This window comes from Suricata suricatta, chromosome 8 (genome assembly GCF_006229205.1).
Source record: "Suricata suricatta isolate VVHF042 chromosome 8, meerkat_22Aug2017_6uvM2_HiC, whole genome shotgun sequence".
Lineage (NCBI taxonomy): Eukaryota > Metazoa > Chordata > Mammalia > Carnivora > Herpestidae > Suricata > Suricata suricatta.
The window spans coordinates 127,561,287-127,570,819 of NC_043707.1; the positions used below are offsets into that span (position 1 = coordinate 127,561,287).

The 9,533-nt window shown below is 50.6% G+C and overlaps 1 protein-coding gene across 2 annotated transcripts; it reads left to right on the forward strand.

Moving 5' to 3' along the window:
• The first annotated feature begins 2,339 nt into the window (after positions 1-2,339).
• Positions 2,340-9,179, forward strand: PLA2G2D (phospholipase A2 group IID). Of its 2 annotated transcripts, XM_029949885.1 has the most exons (5): positions 2,340-2,407; positions 5,272-5,416; positions 6,107-6,213; positions 7,586-7,685; positions 7,825-9,179. In XM_029949885.1, exons 1-5 carry the CDS (start codon positions 2,368-2,370, stop codon positions 7,829-7,831), a joined length of 399 nt encoding a protein of 132 aa, XP_029805745.1. In that variant the 5' UTR covers positions 2,340-2,367; the 3' UTR covers positions 7,832-9,179. The 2 variants fall into 2 exon arrangements, with proteins under 2 accessions (XP_029805745.1, XP_029805744.1); XM_029949884.1 differs by having other exon boundaries at positions 7,586-9,179.
• Positions 9,180-9,533: the final 354 nt, after the last annotated feature.

Consider the following 9,533-nt stretch of genomic DNA (forward strand, 5'->3'; position numbering starts at 1 on the left):
GAATATGCCAGAGACATACAGCTTGCCTGTTGGCTAATGATTTTGCATGCAGACTGTTTTCTCCCAGGTGAGGTGGTCAGTTGGTGACTGAGTCAAAAAACAAAGGAAAAACTAGAGTTGAGAGAAAGAACTCTCAGCAATGACTCTTGGCACATTTTCTTGGGTGAACTGGCAGCAAAGAGGTCCATCTGTCTCTATGTCCTTGGGCAGCCATCAAACAGGCATGGAAGAAAACCAATTTCTGCTACCCATGGACCCTCTTTTAATTTTGAAAGGTTACCAGTGGAGCGTTTGTGTGAGACCGTCTCTATAATGCCCATGTGTCCTGTCACCCAAACCCCCACCCTACTTAGGCTGGGTCCACACCATCGGCCTCAGTAGGATTCTCATACGCAAACTGGGGCAGTAAGTTGGCAACACACATCATTTGCCTTCAAATTGTGGGTGTGCTTTGACTCTTGAGTTCACCTAGAAATAATTGCAGAAATAATTTTGGACACAAACTGAGAGTTAGCCTCAAGGATTTCTTTCACTGTACCACTGTATGGACTAGAATAGTAAACACTTGATTGGAAGCAACCTACATGTCCATCAAAAGGGGATTTGTTAAATAAACAGCACAGATGTATAAAAGAATGTGAAGTCGCCTTGCAAACTGTTAGTGCAGAAAAATATTTAATGACACAGAAATATGTTCAAGTTCTATGGGTAAGTGAAAAAACAGACTACAAAGTATTACTTGTAACAGTTTTTTTTTAATTACTTTTTTATTTACATCCAAGTTAGTTAGCACATAGTGCAACAATGATTTCAGGAGTAGATTCCTTAATGCCCCTCACCCACATAGCCCATCCCCCCTCCCACAACCCTTCCAGCAACCCTCTGTGTGTTCTCCATATTTAAGAGTCTCTTATGTTTTTGTCCCCTTCCTTGTTTTTATATTATTTTTGATTCCCTTCCCTTATGTTCATCTGTTTTGTATCTTAAAGTCCTCATGTGAGTGAAGTCATATGATATTTGTCTTTCTCTGACTAATTTCACTTAGCATAATACCCTCTAGTTCCATCCGCGTAGTTGCAAATGGCAAGATTTCATCGTTTTTGATGGCTGAGTAACACTCCATTATATATATATACACCACATCTTCTTTATCCATTCATCCATTGATGGACATCTGGGCTCTTTCCATACTTTGGCTATTGTCGATAGCGCTGCTGTAAACAGTGGGGTGCATGATGTGGCCCCTGGAAACAGAACACTTGCACCTTTTGGATAGATATCTAGTAGTGCAATTGCTAGGTTGTAGGGTAGATCTATTTTTAACTTTTTGAGGAACCTCCACACTGTTTTCCAGAGTGGCTTCACCAGTTTGCATCCCCACCAGCGATACACAAGAAATCCTCTTTCTCCGCATCCTCACACCATCTGTTGCTGCCCGAGTTGTTTGTAACATTTTCTAATTGGGTAAGTGAAAAGTGTATACAGCCCTAGGACCAGAAGAGCATACACCAGAATGTTAATGGTGGAAACAACCCAAGCCCCTCTCCATGGATGAAGAGATAAGGGGAAACGTGGTGTATGTGTTAGAATGGACTGTTATTTAGCCATGGACAGAAGGACATCCCTCCATTTGTGACAATGGGTGGACCTCGAGGGCATTATGCTAAGTGAGAGAAATCTGATGGAGAAAGATAAATACTGTATGATCTCACTTATATGGGGAGTTTAAAAAAGCCAAACCCATAAAAATAGAGTACAATGGTGGTTACCAGGGGACAGGGAGGAGGGGAAAGAGGACAGACAGTGTTTACAGGTACAAGACCAACAGTCCTGGGATCGACTGCCGTCTAGTAAATACAGACAACAAGACTGCATTGTAAGCATCAAACTTGCTAAGACGTTAGCAACCACTAAAAAGAAATTGCAATCATATGATGAGCTAGATAGAGGTACAAACTATTGCTACACTGGCAGTCATAGCATAATACAGAAGTGTATCAACTCAACATGCTGCACACCTTAAATTTACACAGTGATTTATGTCAAATGTATTTCAATTAAAAAAAGTGAATGGTGCCTAAAGGATTCATAAGCGATTTTAATTTTTTATTGTCTATGATTTTCAAATCTCCTACACTGAATGTGTTCCTTTTGCAATCCAAATGTTTTTTTTTTAAAAACCCAGATATTAAAAATTTTAAAAAAATTCCCCATGGCCAGAAACCAGAAACAGAAAGAGCAGACACCAGAGCCAGAGCTGTGAGGGCCGGAGGTGGGCTCGGCTTGGGGGGAGGCACCCTGATTTAAGCGGCTGCCCACGTAGAAGGGGACTTCCAGTAGCTTCTTCCACTGCTCTGAGCTGGGACCATGGAACTTCCCCTCCTGTGCACCCTGCTGGCGTTTGCTGGTGAGTAGGGGCCAGATGCACAGCTGGGAAGGGAACTTGGGATGTGACTGGGCTGTAGCTCTTTCCTAGACTGGTCCTCTGCTCTGATCCCCACTGCCCTGGCCCCCTCGGTCTCAACCCTTCCGTCCCCGCCAGGAGCCAGCAGCGGCCGGTCCCCTAGAATGCTGGCTTCGGCCAGGGACTTCTGGGTTGTCACGCTGGGCAGCGTGCCTCTGGCCTGCCGTAAGGATGGGCAACTAGAGACTCAGACGCCGGGGCAGTTGAGCAGACACCCGGGGCACTTTAGACACGATTTACAGAAAGGGATCTCCCCACCTCACCCTGCTCTCCTCTGTCACTTTGACCAGCTAATAGCAATGTTTCACTCTACCTTTCTTTCAAGTTCATTGTCTTCCTTGAACCTGGGAAAAGGGCTCTGCTGACTGTGGTAGCACATGGGGGAGGGGGGAGTTCCATTTGATCTTCAGCAGAGCAAATGTAAAAATGTGGCTGCCAGCAAATAGGGTGTTTTTATTTCTCAATCCATCTCGAAGTATGCAGTGCTAGAAAGGATTTGTACTTTAAAATGTGGTTTTCTGTTCTCCTGAGACTCCCAAATTTTTCAGAGGAACACATCTCCAAGGTTACAGCAAAAACCGTTAGGAACAATGCGATCAAGCTGCAGAAACGCATCTATCTCTCAGACATAAAAAAGCAACACACAGTGGAGATAAAACGTATAGACAAACCTGCATTCAAGTGTGGCCAGCTGCCTCCTGGCAGTACGGCCTTGGCCAAGTCACCTTACCTCTGTATGTCCTCATCTGCAAAACGGACATCATAGCACCTTTTTTGTAAGGTTGTTAGGCCTCTAATGAGAAAATGGATCCGAAATGTTTAGTGAGGGGAAGTAATAGCAAGTAAGCGATAGCTTAACACACATCTGATGAAATGTTGGCCACACTCGCTACTCGGGGAAGAGAATGCATCCCTCTCGGTGACAGCAAAGGATAGAAAGAGCCATCAGGACAGGAATTCCTGACAAGCTAAGGCAGCTCACCAAAGGTCCCATAACCACAAATTGGGGTCCCTCAATGTCTCAGGGCTGGGTCTGCCTCACCGTAAAATTATAAGCAGTAAGACTACCATCCGAAAGCTTTCTGAGTCAGAGCTAAAAGGATTGCTGGCCTGGCAAGGGAGAGATGCATCAGTCAGGTGTGAGTTCATGTGTGTATTCCTAAGACGACATGGGAAGGGCCAGACTCAGGGCAGAAAGAGGGACGAGGCACACCAAAAAGGCAAGATTCTGAATCCAGGTCCCTAATGGACCGCAAGGTGGGTTCACTCACCTGGCAATGGTTTGCCTCCAGGTTCCTTATCACAGCGTCCAGGATTCCAGCGGGCCTGGGATCGGCTATCAGCTCCGTCAAAGCTCAGCCAGAGCCACCATGTCAGACAGGAGTGGCAATGTGGTGCCTGCACATGGAGGGACACACTGGAGACAGAGTAGGCCTGCACGCACCAGACACGCACCAGTCACTGTAGCCACAGCCCAAGACAACCTGTTTGGGATCTCGCCCTTGACCTGCTACTGCACCAGCTGCTCCCAAAACCCCTCTTCCCACCTCTACCTCCCCTCCCCCAACTTGGGGCTCACCCCCCCCCCCGCTTTACTATTTAGTTCATTTGCACACAGAGCTTTCATTATAACACGACTTAGTGGAGAATGGAATGGAGGTCCACAGGAGGCCACTCTGGGCAGGGCGGGGCGGCGGGGCACACCTGGCCCAGTTTCCTGAGACTCTGCTCCGTCTTCTTGAATCCTTTCTCCAGGTCACACATGCAGACACCTCAGTCTCCTTATCTTGTTTGTGCCCCCAGGCTCTCCCCTGAGTTCATCGACTTAATGTACTTCATTCCTCCTACCTCAACATAATGCATTCCTCTCCCCCAATAAAACAAAATCCCCTTATGATCAATTCTAACCAGTAGCAGTTATAACTAAAGTGAAAAATATCCATGAAAATCATTGATATTTAAATCACAGTGCCTCCCCAGGTGCGCCTCGGGAGGGCTTTAACTTGCGGCTTTCTCTAAGGGATGCGTGGGGCAGGGCGGGTGTGGGGAGAAGGGCGAGTCTTCCTGTTACAGAGCGGGGTACTCCGTGCAGAGGCAGAGACTGGGACCAAACTGCCTTGGGTGACAATTCTGGCTCATCTATGTACCAGCCACAGTGACCTGGAGCACGGCCCTAAGCCTCAATCTGCTCGTCTGTAAAATGGGCATGAAATGCAGTTCTCATTGTCCCAATGTCAGTTTCTTAGTTCCCATAAATACACCATTATTATGCAAGCTGATAATAACATCAGAGGAAACTCTGCAACTTTTCTGTACAGCTAGAATATACCAAACTAAAAAGTTCATTTATTGAAAAAGAAAACAGTACTTAACTCATGGGTTGAACAGAGTCCACAAATTACTATGTGAAAAGACCCATAACGAGTCCTCACTATCACCATATTTTATAAATATATATATATTAAGTTTATTTGTTTATTTTGAGAGAGAAAGCACAAGCAGGGGAGGAGCAGAGAGAGAGGAAGAGGGAGAGAGAGAGAATCCCAACCAGGCTCTGCACTGTAAGCACGGTGCCCGGCTTGGGGAATCAAACTCATAAACTGTAAGATCATGACCTGAGCTGAAACCAAGAGTCAGACGCTAAACCGACTGAGCCACCAGGTGCTCCACTATCACTATATTTTTAATAAACCTGGTGGTTGTGGTCATTTTCTTAATCAAGGTCACTGGTTTGGTCCAGCAGGGCAGAAGTCCCTGGGGCCTCCTCTGACATCATACCCTCTCCTTGTTACTGGGTGCTTTGACAGGTGTGATTCCAACCCAGGCCGGACTCTTGAACCTGAACAAGATGATCCAACAAGTGACCAGAAAAATCCCCGTCTTCTCCTATTGGCCCTATGGCTGTTACTGTGGACTTGGTGGCAGAGGTCAACCCAAAGACGCCTCGGACTGGTAATCCCCTTCCCAGGCAGGGCTGTGAGCAGCTGTGAGTCCTGTCCTACCTACACCCCGGACTCTCCCCTTTCCTGCTTCCCCTTGTATTCATTCCTTGAATTCCTTCTATGCCGTGTGCTAGGAGCCGGTACAGTTTCAGCCTTCCTGGAACTTGCCTTCTAGCTGGTTCTGCAGAGTCTCTGAAGGCGCCCCCCCCCCACCCCCTCGCACTTCCAACCCCTGATCTATTTAAAACACCCACCACACTCTCCTGCTGCCGTCACATGCTGTTTTTGTTTTTTTAACGCCTCCCTTTTTGTCGTGATAGTAGTCAATCTTCACAACAATCCCAGGTATGGACTAGTAGAGATGAGAGCCATCCAGGCCCAGGGTCACTTCCCGGACCTGCCGCTTACAGGCTGTGTGACCTTGGGCACGTGGCTTGACCTCCCTGAGTCTGTTTCTTCATCTGTGAAATGGGGACCATACCAGTGCCTCTGTCAGAGGGTGGTAGCAAAAATTAAGAGAATATTCATGATAAAACAAATCCTGATACATAGAAAGCACTCAGGAAGTGTCAGCGAGTGTGATCATGAAGACTGCAGCCCTGCAGGCCTTGACTCCTCCCCCGTGGGGGGGCACTGGGTTTCTACCCTGGGGCAGCTGTGCCCCCCCACCCCCACCCCACCTCCTGTTCTCTCCCTCCAGGTGCTGTCAGAACCACGACTGCTGCTACGCCCACCTGAGGCATCACAAATGCCACATCCACACAGACAATTACGACTACACCTTTTCCCAGGGGAACATCCAGTGCTGTGAGTACTTGGGCCTTGGGGCTGGAGTTAGAGGCTGAGGAAGGGAGTTCTGGCACTTACTGCCTTCACATGCTGTGTGACCATGCACGAGGTGCTTGCCCTCTCTGTTTTTCTCATGTGTCCGGTGATAGCAGCTGGGCTATGGGGGGACGGGGGTGGGAGTATGGAGAAGTCCAACAAGGGCTTTGACCCCTCAGACTGTGGAAGGCTGGCAGACCTCAGCCTGGATCCCAGAGCCGCCATCAACCAGCTGTGTGACCTTGAACACATTGCTTAATCTTTCTGAACGTCAGTATTCTCCTCTGTAAGCTCAGGATGAAAACAGGTTCTCCCCGCTAAAGTTCTCCTCCCTAAAGTTAACTCAAGAACTAAAATGAGAGCCGACAGAATGAGCCTGGGACGTGCCTGCTGGCAAGGCGCATGCTCAGTGGACTACTAGGATCCTTGTTACAATTTACATTGTTACTGTAAGTTAACAGAGCAGCCCGGCCAGGAGCTGCACCACCCCGATGGGCTCTGTTTTATACACAAGGAAAGTGAGACCAGAGTGAAGAGGTGTTGGCCCAGGGCCACCCTGCCGCAGGTGACAGAGCCTGGGCTAGACCTCAGGTTCCCCCCACCCTCACCCCTGGGTCCATGCCTGCCAGGTGGCAGCTCTGAGCTGGGAATCACGTGGGCTCGCCACACTAGTCCCCGTTCATCAAAGTCTTAATAATAATAACAACAACAATAGCCAACGTTTACTGAGCACCTACTGTGTCCCAAGGGCTCTGCCTACTCTACTCCCAAGAGCCCTAAGGCAGCTCTTACCCTCACCTCCATCTACAGATAATGAAACTGATGCACCAAGGTCTCTGCACTTGCAGCTCCATCCGCCTGGAACACTGCCCCCACACACTGTCCCCCTGGCTGTCCACAGGGGAGCAGACCCTTCCGATCTCAGCTCAAATGACTCTTGACTCAGAGTCCGGTCCCCCTACTTTACCATCCTGTAGCCCCTGCAGCATTTCTTACTTCCGAGAGGAACAGCATGTGACATTCCTTTCTGTGGTCCTCTAATATCCGCTGCCCCCACGGGAGTGTGAACCTCCTGTGTCCATTCTGGTCAGTCCTGTCCCTCCAGGACCCTGCCACAAAATGTGTGCTCAATCGTTTATGAAAGGGATGAATAAATAAAGGGGCAATGACACTCAGAGAGGTCGTGGTTCATGCCCAAGGTCACGCAGCTAGAGTCAAAGCGGCTGGGAAAGGGACTCTCAAGCTGAGCAACCACTGTGCCGTCTCCAGAAACTCCCTCCAGGGACCCTAGACCCACGAGGGCTCTGCCTAGGGAAGGGACAGACACTGAGCCCCCGTGTCCTCCACCCCGCAGCTGACAAGGGCAGCTGGTGTGAGCAGCAGCTGTGCGCCTGTGACAAGGAGGTTGCCTTCTGCCTGAAGCGGAACCTGGAGACCTACAAGAAACACCTGCGGTACTACTGGCGGCCCCACTGCACAGGCCTGACCCCCACGTGCTAGAGGAGCCCGCCCCGCCGCCCCACGCCCCCAGCCCTGTTCCTCAGCATCTGGAGCTCTGCGAGTCCCATGGCGTGCCTGACATCTCTCCCCTAGGATCTAAGCCCCTGCACCAGCCTGGGCGGGTCGCAACCTAGCCCCACCACCCACCTTGCTCCAGGACCTTCCAAGTCTTCCGGACCAAGGCAGCAGCTGTCTCTCCTGAGGATGAATTGAGATCAGAGGAAAAGCCAAGGCCAGGAGGCCCCCAGGGGTGGTGTTTGGACCAAAGCAGCAGGTGTCAGGGGGTGGGGGCTTGGGGGCCATGGTGCGGCAGGTCCCCCCTGCATTGCCCCTCACTGTCCGGGGCCTCCTGTCCGGGTCTCACTCCCTCTCACACACTGTCTTCGCTGCAGCTGGGGTGGCCTAAAGGGCAGTGTTGATCTTTCTGATGACATGGCTCTACTTCTTAAAACCCCAAAGCCCCTCACTCCCGCAGGATAGGGCCCGTCGAGGACGTTGGGACCTGTACTCTCTGGTGCTGCGTCACTCTCCCCAGGGAGGTCCTGGCGGGCAGGACCCATGACTGTCTTGGATTCGGTTGCATCCCTGTGCCCAAAGCAGTGCCCATGGCCAAGAAGGGGCTCCACAAATCCGCCTCGAGCAAAGGGCAAGCTGAAGCCACCTGGTCCTCTTGCTCCAGGCCTGGGTTTCCATGTGCCCGTCCTGTCCTGCTTCCAGGCACTTGCGCAGGCTGGGACCTCTACAGGGTGCCCCACTGGCTGTCCCCAGGTGGCTGGTCCCCATCTAGGCTCTCAGGGTCCAAGGGCTACTAGGGACAGAGGTGTCCCCTGGCTGACTCCTTCCCCCCCACCCCCAGGCTCCAAGGGCTCACTCCCTCCTCCAAACCCTCACAGCACTTTACCAGGCTGCAATTTACCAATCTTTATCTTGAGTGATATATAATATCTGGGTTTTCCTGAACCCCTGCAATCAGACTGGAGCTCCTGGAGGACGGAGGCTACGTCTCTCATCTTTGTTTCCTCTGCTCCCCGATGTAATAGGTGCTCAGTTAATGCTTATGGACCAACGAGCCCGTCATGGATGGATGGAGGTGGTGCCAGATGTTATTGGTGCCTCATCCACATCCCCTCCTGGCCCAGGCCCCCAACCCCCAGCTAAGCCAGATGTTTGACTGCTATGGGCTCACATCTGTCTCCTTCTACCTGTCTTCTGGGAGCTACCACCCCTCCCGCCCATCCCACTTCTAACCGGAGACTAGGGAGCTGGTTGCCGACCCCGCCTCTGTGCAGGTCCACCCGGGGGCACGCCGCACACCCCAGAGCGCCTTATGGGATCAGGCTGAGGCCAGACGTCTGGAACACCTCTTTGCCCTGGCCTGGCCTGTTTCCCTTGTTGTCTTACAGGTTTCTCCTGAGAACACGCCCTCAGTAAGTCACCTGCTTGCACAAGAATCCTGTCTCAGGCTCAGCTTCTGGGGAAACTGACTTGGGACGGACGGATGGACAGATGGATGGATGGATGGATGGATGGTGGATGCCTTCTTCCTATAAGAATCCACACTCTGTCATTTGTATGTGACCAGCTGCATCACCAGCAACAGAGTCAGAGCCCATCCCCCAGCTTGTGACACACATAAGTGAAACAGCTGACTTATCACTTTTCCTTCTACATGAAGTTCAGGGGCTCATGTGAGGCAGGGTAATAGGAATTAAGAACCCTGGGCCCTGGGTTCAAATTCCAGGTGTCCCACTGACTAGCCGTGTGACCTTGCCTAAGGAATCCTGGTTTCCTCACATCAGACA

Coding starts and splice junctions, on each gene's coding strand:
- PLA2G2D (XM_029949884.1), top strand. CDS start 2,368: ATGGAACTTCCCCTCCTGTGCACCCTGCTGGCGTTTGCTG. Junction 2,408..5,271: donor CACCCTGCTGGCGTTTGCTG/GTGAGTAGGGGC, acceptor GTGCTTTGACAG/GTGTGATTCCAACCCAGGCC. Junction 5,417..6,106: donor CCCAAAGACGCCTCGGACTG/GTAATCCCCTTC, acceptor CTCTCCCTCCAG/GTGCTGTCAGAACCACGACT.